This window comes from Phaseolus vulgaris, chromosome 6 (genome assembly GCF_051622355.1).
Source record: "Phaseolus vulgaris cultivar YP4 chromosome 6, ASM5162235v1, whole genome shotgun sequence".
In the NCBI taxonomy this organism is placed as follows: domain Eukaryota; kingdom Viridiplantae; phylum Streptophyta; class Magnoliopsida; order Fabales; family Fabaceae; genus Phaseolus; species Phaseolus vulgaris.
The window spans coordinates 34,700,787-34,716,450 of record NC_143503.1 but is presented as its reverse complement, the minus strand read 5'-3'; the positions used below and the strand labels follow the sequence as shown (position 1 = coordinate 34,716,450).

Sequence of the window (15,664 nt, the reverse complement as noted above, 5' to 3'; positions counted from 1 at the left end):
TTCTCAAGGGTTTCACAGGGCACTTTTAGATTCACCTCACAAGCTGGTGACCAAAATCAGAGGCACTCTGCCACGGCCTCCACCTTCTCCCAGACAGAATTCAGCCCGCCACTATTTTAAAAGCCCACCGCCTCGTCCTGTTCGTCCTAAAATCCGAGCACCACCACCTCCATATTAAATTCCACAGCTTGCTTAGTAAGTATGATTTCGTGATTCAACGTTCCAGATTTGTTTCACAGTCATTTTCGATTCAATAAACCACCGGTTACTTACACCTGGAGATCCCACATCGACTAGAGATTAGAGTCTTTCATTGAATATAAGTGGGTGCAAACCTCAATCCTACGAGTTGGTTTTATGAGGTTGAGTTAGGCTTAAAGTCCACTTCGTAACAATTCTACTTGAGGAGAAGCGAGATTCGTAACAATTCTACTTGAGGAGAAGCGAGATTCTTAGAGAAGGTAGAAGCAAAATATTTGAGACTGTTTTGGAAGTTTGAGTATGAAAATTCATATGTATCATGAGAGAGTCGTGCTATATTTATGTAATGAAATACACAGTCTAAAGACACTTTTGTGGCAACACAAGTCAAGAATGGGTGGCAGAAAACATCTAGGCATGCTACTGGTTAGGAAGTCAAATTTTTCTGCACAACATTTGATCACCAAACTTCTTCTTTTGCTTTCTTTATATTATCTTTTGCTTTGTTTTGTATTAGGAGTTAATTTGAAAGAGAAGTGAGGAAAATAATTATTTTTTTTCATTACGATAAATAAAATTATGTATGATTAAAATTTTAACTTCTTTTAATTAATTAAAAAAAATAAGATTATAATTTTATTTATGTTTAAAAATATATAATTGATTAATTTTTGTATTTTAGTTGTTTGTAATTAACGCATTGTTTTTAATATTTTATATTAATTAATCTTAGATAAAATATAAATATTTATTAGTATTTTATATTAATTGACTTTATATTTTTTTTTATGATGGAGATAAAATAAACTAATTTACAAATGAAATATAACACTTCTTTAACTAGAAAGAGTTGTATCTTTAACTATAAACTATAGTGTTAAAAACATAATTATAATTATAAAAAATAATATTACAATTGAATTTTATATAATTTGATTGGATTGTACTTATTTAATTTGGTTTTATATTATTATATATATTTCTATATATCTTAAATATGAATAGTTACAACACAATGATCACGAAAGGAAAATTAGCAAATTTACTAAGTTGGAAATGTTAGATTTATATATTTGGTATAAAAGTTTTAAATTATTTTTAGTAATTTTGATAGTGTTATGAGTTATAAGATTCACAAGGAAGTTATGAATTGTTAATATTATGATATTTTGAATATAATATATTAAAACAAAAATAATATTTTAATTACAACTATGGTATTTCTAATTATAATTTTAAATATTTTGGAACTTCTTATGTTTTATAATAACTCAACTTTACTTTTATACTTCATATTAAAATAATTTTATTATTTTTAAGTATGGAAATTTAGTTGTAATATTTCAAACTAACACAGATACAGGTTTAGCCCATTCCACACTTTGAAGCCTGTGCAATGGGCTGCTTCTTCCTGCACTTCCATACCTTCTTGTGTCACCCCATATATCTTTTATATTCTAAAAATACCCTTTATTAATATTCTGGATTACATAATCTGGAAGTCTTTTTCTAAATCCAGAATTAGCTTCTGGATTATGTATTCCGGAAGCCTTTTGTGATTAGCGTCCGATTACATAATCCGGAAGTCTTTTCTATACATAAAATTAGCTTCTGGATTATGTAATTTGGAAGCCTTTTTTTTCATAGGAGTGATTAGTTTCTGGATTACATAATCCGGAAGTCTTTTCTAAATATGAGATTGACTTTCGGATTATGTAATCCGGAATATATCCAGATTACATATTCCATAGGCTTATTTCAAATGCAAAAAAGAGTTTCGGATTTTATAAATCTCAAGAACACTTCCGGATTCAAAAACAGCTTCTGGATTATGTATGGAGGTGACAAAAAAAAAAGGAGAAAACAGTATTTTTACATTTAGTATGAGGGTGGCTGATGAAGGTATGGAGGTGTAGGAAGAAAGAGTCTGTGCAATGACCTACCTATTCCATTCTTAGACTCAGCCACTGCGTATTTCTTCCTCCACCTCCATAGTTTCTTCCTGTTAACTCCATAAATTTTTCAATTTAAAATTTACTTTTAAGCAAAAGTTGCAGGATTTTTTTTTTTTTTATAATCCATAGATTTTCCAAACTCTAACACAAATTAAATCCAATGAATCTTGTATTTGTTTCAGTTTTTTTTGTAAGAAACCCCTATGCTTTCGCTTTAGCATTCTGACAGTAAAGAGGTGATCAAAGAGGTTATGCTCATTATTAATGATTTTTAAAATTATTTATTACTACAAAGTGCAATATTTATAATATCTAACAGTAATGAATAAAGAAAAAAAAAGATCTTAATAAAAAATTATGAATTTCTTGTAAACAAATAGCTGGAAGGCATTAAAGAAGAGTAGGAAACTGGTTTCCAACAGTGAGTCTTGGTCATCAAAGTTACAAGTCATGCTGGGAAACTTCCTAAGAAATTTCAGAAAACTATCTATAAATGAGAATGCAAAAATCACTGCTAAACACAGCAATTATGAGTTTCAATTCCAAGTGGTTTTTCATTCAGTTCATGCTTCTGCATGTATTGCTACTTTCCCATTTTTGTTTCCCAAGCTATGCTTCTAATTCTCAAGGGTTTCACAGGGCACTTTTAGACTCACCTCACAAGCTGGTGACCAAAATCAGAGGCACTCTGCCACAGCCTCCACCTTCTCCCAGACTGAATTTAGCCCCACGCTATAAACCGCCTATAATCCGAGCACCACCACCTCCATATTAAATTCCACACCACCACAAGCATTCTGATTGTTCAGTTTGCTTAGTAAGTAGGATTTCGTTTTGTACCTGTATGGATGTCAGGGTCTGCGTAATATTGATCTACGTCGATACATAATTGTTGTCGTGCCTGTAGCTATCTGGTTTTTCGAGTCCTTCTTCTCTCTCACACGCGTTCGTCCGGGTACCTTTCTATGTCTAATGGTCTTTAGGTTTCCTGATATTAAGGAACTGTTCTACGAAGTATTTTTGACTAGTTTAATGGAAGTTACAAGTGTTTATTAGTGTTTATTTTCCACGTATAACCATGTTTATTTATTTATTTAATGTCTAACCTCGTTCGTCCGGTTCAAAAATATATTTCTGTTCATTCCTTCTCCATTCATAATATCATTTCCTTTATAGTTGTGCCACTGAATCATTATTTGCACATATTTATACTTACTATGACCATAAAACAGAGAAGAAAAGGCAAACCAGAGTATGGTGCTGATCTAAATTTTCAATGCAGCACCAAAATCTGGATTGACCTTATGCTCCATATGATGAACATTGTGTAGACGAGGATGCATACAGTCACGACCCAGATTTCCCGGCTAAACGGTTTCATAACACAACCATGTTCGGTGTCTATTGGAAATATAACTTATTATTATTACAAAATCATAACTAATTCTCCCTATATCCAAACTATACTTAAGTAAGCAATAAAATAAAATAGTAATACTAACAATTTTAACTTGAAAAAATCTGTTTAACTTCATAAGTAAAATTTGACAGGACTTAGTTCAAAAATATTTTCACTGTAAAAATAAAATAAGAATGCAATATTTATTTTTCTTGTGAGGAAAAACACTTAATTTCAATAAATTATGATGAAATAAAATGTTTTTCTAGTTTTAAAAAAACAATAAATAATTAATATTTGTCACAAGATATATTAAAAAAATACTTTCAGACATTTGTATCAGGAAAATGATGAATACTTTTAATCGACAATATGATCGTTCGAAATTAAACATAATAAATAAATCTGAATTTTAATTTTATACTTTAAAAGTTAGTTTATACCAGGATTCAGTCATCATTCAATCCGAGCTTGGGCCGAATGCATTTGGGCCCTCTGATGTAAAATGATCCAAGACCAGATTTTATTTTTGGCAATTACTTTCTTCACCCGATCAAATTTAAATTTGTACCCAAGTTAAATAATAAAAATGTCTTTAAATAAAAGAAAAGATGCAGATGAAAAATACTTCGGAACCTCTTTTTTTGCAAACTTTCCCAAATTTAGATTTTCAGATTTTTTTTATAAATTTTATAAATTATTTTCTGCAAAACGTTTCCAATCTTATTTGGTAATTTTTTTTATTCAATTTTTTTTTTTATATTTCAGAATTATTTTTTCGCAAATGAGATTTTAATTTTCATTTCTATTAAGGAATTTATTTTAGGAATATACAACAATCTATTTCAGAATTATTTGTATGAAATGTATTTTGAGTTCCAGATTTTTAATTTCACAATGAATGATAATTTTGAAATTTTAAAGAAGTGATGGTACCCAGGTTACAAGTGCAGGAAGAATTTGCCGTTTTCTTGAAGGATCCGTGGGTTGGCCGTGTGGTGGGGTGGTGAAGAATTGAACATGTCGCAGTTCTGGAAACCAGGGACGGAGAGGCCACAGGGTCGCGTAGTCGACGATGAAGAAGGTGGTGTTCTCTTCTTGTCTGGTTCTCACCATTCCTCTTCCTCAAGACATGGCTACGCCAGCATGGAGAAGCAACGCCAGCGATTGCCTGTGTTCAAGTACCGCACCGCCATTCTATACCTCGTCGAGACTCACGCCACCACCATCATCGTCGGCGAAACCGGCAGCGGAAAAACCACTCAAATTCCTCAGGTCATCTACCTCCAAATTCTAATTCTAATTCCAATTCATATTCACGTGACTCACAATTTGCACTGCATTTCAGTACCTGAAAGAAGCAGGTTGGGCCGCCGGTGGCAGACTCATTGCTTGTACTCAACCTAGACGACTTGCCGTTCAGGTCACTTTCTTTATAATTACCGCTTGATGATTCTTGAATGCATCTTTCGCATAACTCTCTCATCACTCATCTAATTTCTTTTGCGTTTTACAGGCTGTTGCTTCCAGAGTTGCCGAAGAGATGGGAGTAAAGCTTGGTGAAGAAGTTGGCTACACGATAAGGTTTGAAGATGTAACCAAACCGGTGAGCATCTCTCTACAATTATCGTTTATTTGCATCTTTATGTTGTCATTCTTACTTTTACTCACACATTCACACACACGTGTGTATATATAATATGTCGATAGAAGAGGAGAGTTGATTGGATAGTTACGAGTGGAGTGGTTCCAACGTTTATTTTCGTTTTGTGGCAGCACAGGATGTAACGGTTCTAAAATTTTTAACTGATGGAGTACTCCTAAGGGAGATGATGGACGATCCTCTTTTGACCAAATATAGGTATTTGTTATCCCTCTTTTTTAACATCTTCGGTGGAATGGACTTCAAATGTTTACACTCATAAGTTACCTATATATATATATATATAATATTAAAAGTGATACGTTATGTGTACACTGTACACAAATGGTGAAAAAGACATTAAAGATGGAATGGTACACAAATGGACTAGGGAAACTATGGTTGTATGATGGCAGTGTAGCATTCTTATCTTTATGTTCTGTTTTAAAACTTCGAGAGAGACTAATAATGTTCTTTTCCTTCTTTGTGAAGTTGCCATCAGATTTAGGGAACCTTTCTTCTGGTCCTTGTGTATCTATGGGGGCTCTTGAGTTTTCCCCTTTTTCTTATTTGTCAGATATTGTAACCCTCCCCATACTAGTATTCGTTTAATTAAAAAAAATGAAAGCCACAGAACTTTTCAGGGTAGACTAGTCTAGCTTTTTATACAAAACAAGTAATTGACTTTTGAGACTTTAAATGTTGTCCATGCAAACATTACTCTTATTAAACGGTTATATAAATGGTGTTCCTTATACTGATTTTTACATGTTTTGTGGCTGTGACAAGTAGCAAAGACTTATGGCTGTTTCTATTGAAAGAGATGCGATATTCCAATTCATTTTCCTGTTTTGAACTCCTTTTACCCTGACCTTTGTAATCACTTGTTGCAGTGTTATAATGGTGGATGAGGCTCATGAAAGATCAATATCAACTGACATTCTGCTTGGACTATTGAAAAAGGTATTAATTGGACGGGCTATCCATATGTACAGGAATGAAATGCTCTTCTTTATTTTTGGTGATTAAATATAGTTTCATTATATTGAAATCTTATTAATCTCATAATTTGTATGAATTTTGTTCTCTACCTTTCTAGATTCAACGTCGTCGACCAGAGTTGCGGTTGATTATCTCATCTGCTACCATTGAAGCAAAGTCGATGTCTGACTTCTTCCAAATGAGGTTTTCTTCTGCTCTTGCTAATTTGCAATTGTTCAGACTTTTATTTATGCATCAACATTTTTCTGGAAGCTTTATTCATAGAACTTGTCTTCAAAAATTGTCACAAGATTTCGTTGGGAAAATAGCTAATCTGATTATAAGATTCACCTTAATTGTAAAAAACCTGCAAAAAGAAAAGGTTTCTTTACTTGAATCCAAATTATCCATACACGGATACACCTGTGTTTGTTGGCATTTAGTTGTTTATAATGCTAATACTGTTAGTTAGATAAACACATGGAACAGAGAGACACAAAAGAAAGGGAGGAAAACAAAGAATCTGTATAGTATCATTGCTATGGAGAACAGTACTACTGTTTATATGCACCAAGAGAAGAAACAGAATACTGATACAACTGTTACAACTTACAACTAACAACACAAAACGGTTATGACAGACCTAAATAGCTTTGACTGTTTTATCATCTGATAAATATTCTTTCAAAGAAATGACCTTGTGATGCTGGATCATTACCAATAGCTTCAAACTATCATCATTCAATGCTCTTCCTCTCTGCTGCACCTACAAAAGCACAATATATATATATATATATATATATATATAATTATGTAGGTATGTATGTAATCATTGCAATACGATAGTTAATCCAGTTTGTATGTTTCTCTTTACTTTACACAATGGGTAAAATTTGTCCATACTTGGTACTATAATAGCATTTGGTAATTATTGTTTAGACACTTGTCTAATATTAATATTGTTATTATAGTTGCCTACTTTTCTTGTTTGGTAAGCATAAGGAGTTCACAATAGGGATTATAGTAAAATCCAGACACCAGAGCACTAATTATAACATGAAAATGTTGAGAAAGAAAGAAATATCAGAAGAATATTTATCTTTCCTTTGGCAAGAGCCACCCAAGACTACCCAATTGATTGCCTACGTCATTTATTCCCTTTCCCCTTATATTCCTACAGTCCTAACTTCATCCATGAATCCCTATATAAAAGAGTGCTATAAACTTACAACCTATGTAATCCCTCTTTTTGTCCATTACCCATATAGGAATGCCTAACAAAGTCCCCTGGATTCACTATCAAGCTGACCTGTTGTACTTAGTTACAACCATTAGGATCATGGCCAACTCACTATACCTATTATTATCTGGTATATAGTACCACATTATTAAGTTGTTTAAAATTGAAAGTCTTGTGAATTTTAGTGCTGAGCATTCAGATATTGGTTGTCACCCAAGAAAGCAGTCACTTACTCAACAATGTGTTCTATTAACAGAAAAAAGCGCCGAGAGCCCGAAAACAAGGATCATGGACCACAAGTGGAACCTGCAATCTTATCAGTTGAGGTACCATTTAGTAGTAAATTGGCATGTCCATATATTATCAGTGATTGTAAATGCATCCTTGTATTTGCTTTCATTGTTATTGAATGACTTCATTATTGTTTCCTTTGCCTTTTCCACTGCTTCATATATATAGCTCATAGTTGCTTTTCTTTATACGTCGTTGTAAGGAATGAAAAAGTTGGGCTTAATTTTTGGATTTAGAGTGCTGCATGTTAAGGGTTACAAAACTGGTTCGCAATCCTGACCATCAAACTAACCTAGAAATGCAGTAGCAAGAAGTGCCAATTTTCTGCTAGTTGTGATCTTCAACCAGAAAACTAGCAATTTTGCAATCTACAGTAGATGCAAACACAGAAACAAGGGAGAATATTGTGATTGCCTACCATCTTACATGTCAAACTGCGATTTTGACTGCCATGGTTATTATTATTTATTTTTTCCTGCATGTTTGTACTATCACCCTTGTGTATTTTGTCTTTTCCATGTAATATTAATTGGACAAAGCAACAACCTTTCAGAAACTGAATTACAATAGAATTTGGAAATATTTTAATTAAGTGGAGCATTACTATGACTTTGTGGTTCCCAGGTTAAAGTTTTCAATATACAAAGACATCATGCTTTATGATTTTCAGGGTAGAGGCTTCAATGTACAAATTAATTATGCTGAGGAACCTGTCCAAGACTATGTTCAGGCTGCTGTTTCAACGACACTCTTGATCCACCAGCGGGTACTTTATCTTATAATGGGATAGGATAAATTCAACTAATGCATTCTATATTTGAGGCATTTTAATCACTTTACATGTGTTGTTGCACAGTGCTTACGTTAGACTTGAGCATAAATTTTAAAATATGAGTGTTTATTTTGATACATATCATAGTAACTATAATAGAAATTTTGGAGTCCTCCAATAGCAACACAAATAAATTCTACACATTCCTGCTGTTGAAGTAAGCAGAAAATCATATTTATCTACATAGTTAAAAAAGCTGAACGGACTGAAATTGTGGTTTTGATCTTTTTTATTATAGAGAGAATTGCTTGTAATTGTTTGATTTGTACACACATGGGTACTATTATTTATAATGAAGAAGAGATATAGTAATAAGGAATGAAATCAGTACCTAATAATGGCAAATATTTTTAAGACATTTCCTTGTCAAATTATATCATATCTTCCTAATTAATGTAATTAAATTATATCTCTAACACCTCTCTCAAGTTGGAACATATATGTCATTTAGGCCAGCTTGTTACATATGCTAACAACACGAGGAACCCTTAGGGGATTTAGTGAACATGCCCACATTGATCACTGGAGTTAACAAAGTGAGTGATGATTTCTCCCCAGACAATTTTCTGTCTAACAAAGTGACTGTCAATCTATAAGTTTTGGGTTCGCTCGTGGAAGACTGAATTTTACACATTTGAATAGTAGCTTGATTGCCACGTGAGTTTAGTACCTTGGATCTATAAACTTTTTTTGCTTCTTGCTCCTCCAAGAGACCAAGTTTCCTCCAATGAGATTGAGAACACAATATCTAAAAGTGGACTTCCTATCTGATGGTGATTTTGCCTAATCAGCGTCAGAGAGTATCAGACTATTTTGAAATTGCCTTTGTCCTTGTACATTAATTTGAGACCTGGTGCATATTTTAGGTATGGTAGGGATACATATGGCAGTTTTTTTCCAATGATTATGACGTAGATCCTTTAGGAATTGATTAACCATACTAACTGCAAATGTGATGTTCAGTCTAGTGAAAATGAGGTAACTAAGTCTTTCTACTAGACAACTATAGGGTCTTCAATGGCTACCCTTGACTCTAGGGTCTGGAGAGTTATGCAGCAAAAAGTAAAAATAAAAGGAAGGGAAAGGGAACTAGAAATCCGATACCATATAGAGAAGATTGCTTGTAATTGTGGGATCTGTTGTATACCCAACATGTACTCTTATTTATGATGAAGTAGAGATATAATAATAAGGAACAACATGAATACTTAATAATGAGGAATATTCGGTAAGATATTTTCCTATCAAATCACATTTCTAATACTTATTTTTCCTCAGGAGCCTGTAGGAGACGTTCTAGTATTCCTTACCGGCCAAGATGATATTGATGCGGCTGTTCAGCTACTCACTGACGAAGTACAAACTACTGGAAAACACTCTTCAGGTACACACTCTGAATAGTTATTATTTTTGGACTGCTAACTTTTGTTGTCTTTAACTACTAAACAACACTTTTTTTTAAACATCACCAACAAAGTATGTATCTTTTTTTTTTCATAGATAATAAGAAAATAATTTCATATTTTTCATCTTCATTGAGATACATACATCTAATGCATGGAATTTTTCTTTGTTCCAGGATTGATTGTTTTGCCTCTGTATTCAGGACTTCCACGTGCTGATCAGGTTAGAAATACATCGGTGTGATTTATTGTAATTTTTTTTGTATATTTATTTTAATTTTAATGTGGTAATATTTGTTTTACATTCTCTCAGGAGTTAGTGTTTTCTCCATCTCCTCGTGGAAAGAGGAAAGTAGTAATTTCTACTAATATAGCAGAAACATCACTCACATTAGAGGTAACATCCCATTTACTATAAGTTTGCCTATGTCTATGGGTTAGGGATGAGTCCTCCTTATTAATTTAATTCTTATTTTTCTAATCATGCAGGGAATCGTCTATGTTGTTGACAGTGGGTTTTCTAAACAGCGGTTCTACAATCCGGTATTTTCATTTGGTTGTTTCTATTAAAGAAATGTAGTAATGAGCCCTGTAATGATTATTTCCTGTTCGGTTTATAGATGTAACTTTTGGTCTATCTTTTTACTTCTATTCAAGTTTCTTTTTTGCTCTTCAGTTTTTAGCTAACATTGTTCCCCTGCATATCATCGTTTGTACCCGTGTATGTTCTTAAAATGTTAGAGAAACTTCATCAATGTTTATGTCACTTATTGTCTTATTTAACTTTATTGGGTTGGCAGTTTCCTAGTTATGGTACTCTATGAATTCTAAATTAACGTTAATTATGTATTTTCTTCATTATTTCAGTTTATTAGAATTTTATCCACTAAATTTTGGTTGATTTTAGCTGGCATCCCAGTAATTTTATTTTTAGAACCTTTCCCTTTTCCAATCTATTTTTCTCCCTTACTCAGATTTCTTGGATGTCTTCAAGTGCAATTCTCTTTCATTCTTTGTAACAGATTTCTGATATTGAAAATCTGGTTGTGGCACCTATATCTAGGGCTTCTGCTAGACAAAGAACTGGCAGGGCTGGGCGAGTTCGACCAGGAAAGTGTTACAGGTGTTGTTTCAGCTGTTTAATTAAAATGTTTTACTTACAAAATATAATTTATTATCCTAGTCACCTGTCGATTCTGAGATAAGAGATTGACTTTTGTATGTGGTTATCTTACAAAGAACCAAAACTATTTACCTATAGAATAATTTTGTTTCATGTTATGGATTTTTTCTTATGATTAGCTCAGGGAAGGTGACCCTGTTTATCTATAAACATCTGTTGATCTATGTAATGACAACATGCTTTACAATATTCACCTTTTTAAACATTTTTATATAAATTTAATTATGCCACTGAGAACAAGTATGCTCCTCTTTTACTTCATTTAAAGAAAAAGGCAAAATTTCATGGCAATTTCTGTAAAACAGAAAAGTTTTCAGTTTTACTGTTTTAGTTTGTTTATTTGATTTGATTTAAGCAGAATGCATTGATTTTGAAGAGCCATGTTTGCCCCTCCATTTTCTCTGATTAGAATTTCTCTATGGGCCCTCTGCTGATGACTGTTTTACTGGGCTTTTCAATTCTAATATGCAAAGATATCCAGTAGCCCTGATACATTCTTTTTCCTTTATTTTTTTATTTTGTTTGGAGTATATCTTGTCCACTCTGTTTCCATACCCTTCCTGTCTCTTTACGCACGCCGCCCGTATTAAGTATTCTGTTGGTGGAGTTAGTCTTCTTCAATTTCATGGTGTAATAGTGGTCATTGTGTTTTATTGATGCATTTTGTTATATGATTTATTCTATTATGTTTTATGTCCTGTTTACCGTGACAACATCTCAAATTGTGTAATTTGTATTTTGTAATGATGTTAATTGTGACAACCATTCACTGTGCACATGACTGCAAACCAGGCTATATACGGAAGAGTATTTTCTTAACCACATGCCTAATGAGGGAATTCCAGAGATACAGAGATCAAATATGGTCTCCTGCGTAATCCAGGTTAGTAGTTGTTATGGATTAATTTCACAGAAACAAGTATTTTTAGTGTGTTTTATTTTTTTATGGTGATGCCACCATTATGTGTTATTTTTATTTTTTCCAGCCATGGGAACCTTTTTGTCGGGATGACATTTTTCTGATCCATAGGAGGATGACTAGTGACAGTTGCATCACTGCTACTTTGATTTATCTTCAATTTGTTTGAATTTAATTAGTAATTATCTTAAGCGTATTTGCTCCGTATATTGGTATTTTAATTAAAATAATAATCAAGATTAATCAAAGAGAGGGAAAGATGAAGTTGCATTAGAAACTTTAGCAATTTTGGCAATTTATTTTATCAACTCTTGCAAAGAATTTGATGCACCTTTATTTTTTCCCTGCCTAGTATTCACTTACCAACACTTTTTATTGTCTGGTATTTTTAACTTTATGTTAAAAATCCTATATGCCAAAGCCGCATACAGATGAAGGAGGGCATGAACATAATTCCTTGTTTTAGTACCACAAACTTGCATATCACATCTCCCCTACATATTTTTGGGATGAGCCAATGGCTAGTTTTAAGGGGGATTCCTCTTCGAATATGGAAGAAATTGAATTACTTCGTAACATTTTTAGCCTCTGCCTTTTGGTTGTGCATCCCATTTCTCTAATAAAATTTCTGCATTTTATCCCCAAGAAAAGCATAGTAGTATAATGTTTAGTGAAATGGATTGTCCAGTTATCATCTCTTCCTTTTCTGATATTACTGATGTAATTCCATTGGAAAGTTGTTACCAGAATAATGCTTCTTGGAATAGTGTGTTCTAGATGAAGTTAATGATTGATTCTAAAATTAATTACTTTATACTTTTTCTGACGATTTCCAGTTAAAGGCCTTGGGGATTGATAATATCTTGGGCTTTGACTGGCCAGCATCTCCATCTGCTGAAGCAATGATCCGTGCTCTTGAAGTTCTCTACTCACTTGGTGTATTGGATGATGATGCTAAGCTGACTTCACCAACTGGATTTCAAGTTGCTGAGATTCCACTTGTAAGTTTCTCATACGAAAAAATCATGTTTGATTATTTTGTTAAATGCTTCATCTCTATTTATAGAATTATAAAGACTCGTTTTATCACCATGGTCCCAGTGTTAGTTTAAGTACACTGGACACTTAGATTTGTTTGGTGATCAGGATAAAAAAATAGGATATAATAAGGTAATCATTTCCTATTTTAATCTATTGTTTGAGCTGACAAGATTGGATAACCTTATGCTATCATGTCGTTGGTCCAAATATTATCTTGGGGTTGGGGGTAGCTGGGTTAACAGTAGATGTGCTTAATGGAATGTAATCCTTGCTAGGATCCGATGGTCTCAAAAATGATAATAGCTTCCAGTCAACTTGGGTGTTCAGAGGAGATAATCACCATTGCGGCTGTTCTTTCCGTCCAAGTAAATCTTTTTGCTCTAGTCATTGCTTTTGTTTTGTAATCAATTTTTTTTTGCTAAAGTTAGGAAATATTAAAATGAAATCTATTAGTATATCATCTCAAAAGTATAGTTAAACATTAATGTATAGAGCAGTTGACCTTAATTTCAAATATCTATGTATATAGTCCATCTGGATCTCAGGGAGAGGGATACAAAAGGAATCAGATGAAGCAAAATTGAGATTTGCTGCTGCCGAGGTAATTTAACATAAGTTTTCCGCACTCTTGCTATTTATAACCATAATTTCCTCTACGTTATTATGTGCTAAACTTCCTTATAATTCTTCGTTAAACTCCTCATTCAGTGTGTAATATGATGGATGAGCTATATCTTTTATTCATATATTTTATCTCTTTTGATAATTGGTACAATTACAGGGTGACCATGTAACGTTCCTTAATGTATACAAGGGGTTTCATCAATCTGGTAAATCTTCACAGTGGTGTCACAAGAACTTTGTTAACTATCAGGCCATGGTGTGTACGTTTAGGATTTGTTCACAATATAGGCATCTCAATATAGTCCATCCACTCCTTTCCAATATTGATGTGGTCATGGCTGCTTAAATTGCACAGAGAAAGGTTCTTGAAGTTAGAGAGCAACTCAAAAGAATTGCAAAGAGGATAGGATTAGTCTTAAAATCATGTGAGAGTGATATGGAGGTAGGTTTTTTTTTATACTTATGGTTTTGATTATTTTTTGAAAAAACTGGCTTCAATATTCTCCTGATTTATTGTCAAATAGTGAAATTTAATGAAAACTCTGCTCTAGTGTAATCATTATTTTATTTATCCCGTTTCATTATATGGTTTTCCGTCCTATTAAATCAATGTCTTGTTAAACAATTGCTTATGTACAAGTTGTTTTAATAATTGAAAGAAAAATAAGGTTAACTGTTTTCTAAGAAGCCGTAAGTTGTTTTCATAAGCTATCATGGAGAGCTGTTGAAATGAGCTGAAAACAACTTTTCATATTATTTAATTATTTTGTTACATATACTCTTACAGTTAGTGAGAAAAGCTGTCACTGCCGGATTTTTTGCAAATGCGTGTCATCTAGAGGTGAGATACTTCTTGACACAATAAAATGCATGATTTTTTCATTCATTTCTTTATATATATTGCCAATTTTTGCCACTAATTGTTGTAAAACAGACAATTTAACTTTCCTTAAATTTTATGTTTATGTAAGGCATACAGTCATGATGGGATGTATAAGACGTTAAGAGGATCACAGGAGGTTTATATTCACCCGTCGTCAGTGCTATTCAGGTCCGTACAAACTGAATGAACGTTATGTATGTGCAGGTTTTATAAGACTGTAAATCCAATAGTCTCTACTACAACTTGTGATTTTTATATATATTATTTTCCTTTTTCGGGAGTAATGAAAGACTTTGATGGAATCAATATCTAAACACATTTTGTTCTTTTTGCAGAGTAAATCCAAAATGGGTCATTTACTATTCTCTTGTATCAACTGATCGACAATACATGCGTAATGTCATAACTATAGACCCCTCGTGCTTACTGGATGCTGCTCCTCACTTCTACAAGATGCAACAATCTAATCATCTCCTTTATTGATTGATTTGTGTTAGACTTATTAAATGTGTTTGAGATGAAAGAAATAAACGTTACTGTATCAAGTGTTTCAGTTCAGGTAGGATAGATTAACCAGTAATATGAATGAAGTTTCAGTTCAGGTAGGACACATTAAGATTTTCATTACTTTATGAAAATGAGATATTTTCAAGTTTATTTAAACAAATTATATTTATTTATTATATGTGAATTTTATATAAAGATGTTATATACTAAATGTTATATTATATTATATCATATTATTTATTATTTTGTTGAATAGAGTTTAGTGTTTACTAAATATAGTTGTTATTCTTGATTTTAAAATTAGTATCAAACTAAGAAATATTCAAATTAATTTATTTTAATTTAAATTCTAATTCAATTATTTGGATTTGGATGTATAAAAGCCTAAACTATTATTCTAAAAATATAGATTTTATTTGAATTTATAATAGACTATATCAATCAATTTAGTATTAGTAATATTACAAGACATAATGTTATCGATTTATAGAATTTTTTTTCCGTTATCTCAATTTGATGAAAAAAAACAATTTTTTTATTAGGTATGTATGTCTCTCTCTATA

General features: G+C 32.5%; 1 protein-coding gene across 2 annotated transcripts; it reads left to right on the top strand.

The window, feature by feature from the left end:
• Positions 1-2,676: 2,676 nt before the first annotated feature.
• On the top strand, positions 2,677-15,290 carry LOC137832525 (RNA helicase family protein). 2 transcript variants are annotated; one of them, XM_068640727.2, is made up of 23 exons: positions 2,677-3,111; positions 4,509-4,830; positions 4,904-4,978; positions 5,072-5,161; positions 5,337-5,416; positions 6,091-6,160; positions 6,297-6,382; positions 7,675-7,744; positions 8,380-8,475; positions 9,820-9,925; positions 10,121-10,167; positions 10,258-10,341; positions 10,434-10,487; positions 10,967-11,067; positions 11,920-12,010; positions 12,883-13,047; positions 13,363-13,452; positions 13,617-13,688; positions 13,869-13,967; positions 14,067-14,153; positions 14,499-14,552; positions 14,683-14,762; positions 14,930-15,290. In XM_068640727.2, the coding sequence occupies exons 2-23, from the start codon at positions 4,576-4,578 to the stop codon at positions 15,075-15,077; spliced, it is 2,100 nt and encodes a 699-aa protein (XP_068496828.1). In that variant the 5' UTR covers positions 2,677-3,111; positions 4,509-4,575; the 3' UTR covers positions 15,078-15,290. The 2 variants fall into 2 exon arrangements, with proteins under 2 accessions (XP_068496828.1, XP_090159293.1); XM_090303167.1 differs by having other exon boundaries at positions 4,496-4,830; positions 5,332-5,416.
• The last annotated feature ends 374 nt before the right edge of the window (positions 15,291-15,664 follow it).

What these genes read in the sequence shown, in the direction of transcription:
- LOC137832525 (XM_068640727.2), top strand. Translation starts at nt 4,576, where the DNA reads ATGTCGCAGTTCTGGAAACCAGGGACGGAGAGGCCACAGGGTCGCGTA. An exon ending in TGAGATTTGCTGCTGCCGAG is followed by an intron (nt 13,689 to 13,868) that starts GTAATTTAACAT and finishes GTACAATTACAG; the next exon opens with GGTGACCATGTAACGTTCCT. An exon ending in TTGTTAACTATCAGGCCATG is followed by an intron (nt 13,968 to 14,066) that starts GTGTGTACGTTT and finishes TAAATTGCACAG; the next exon opens with AGAAAGGTTCTTGAAGTTAG.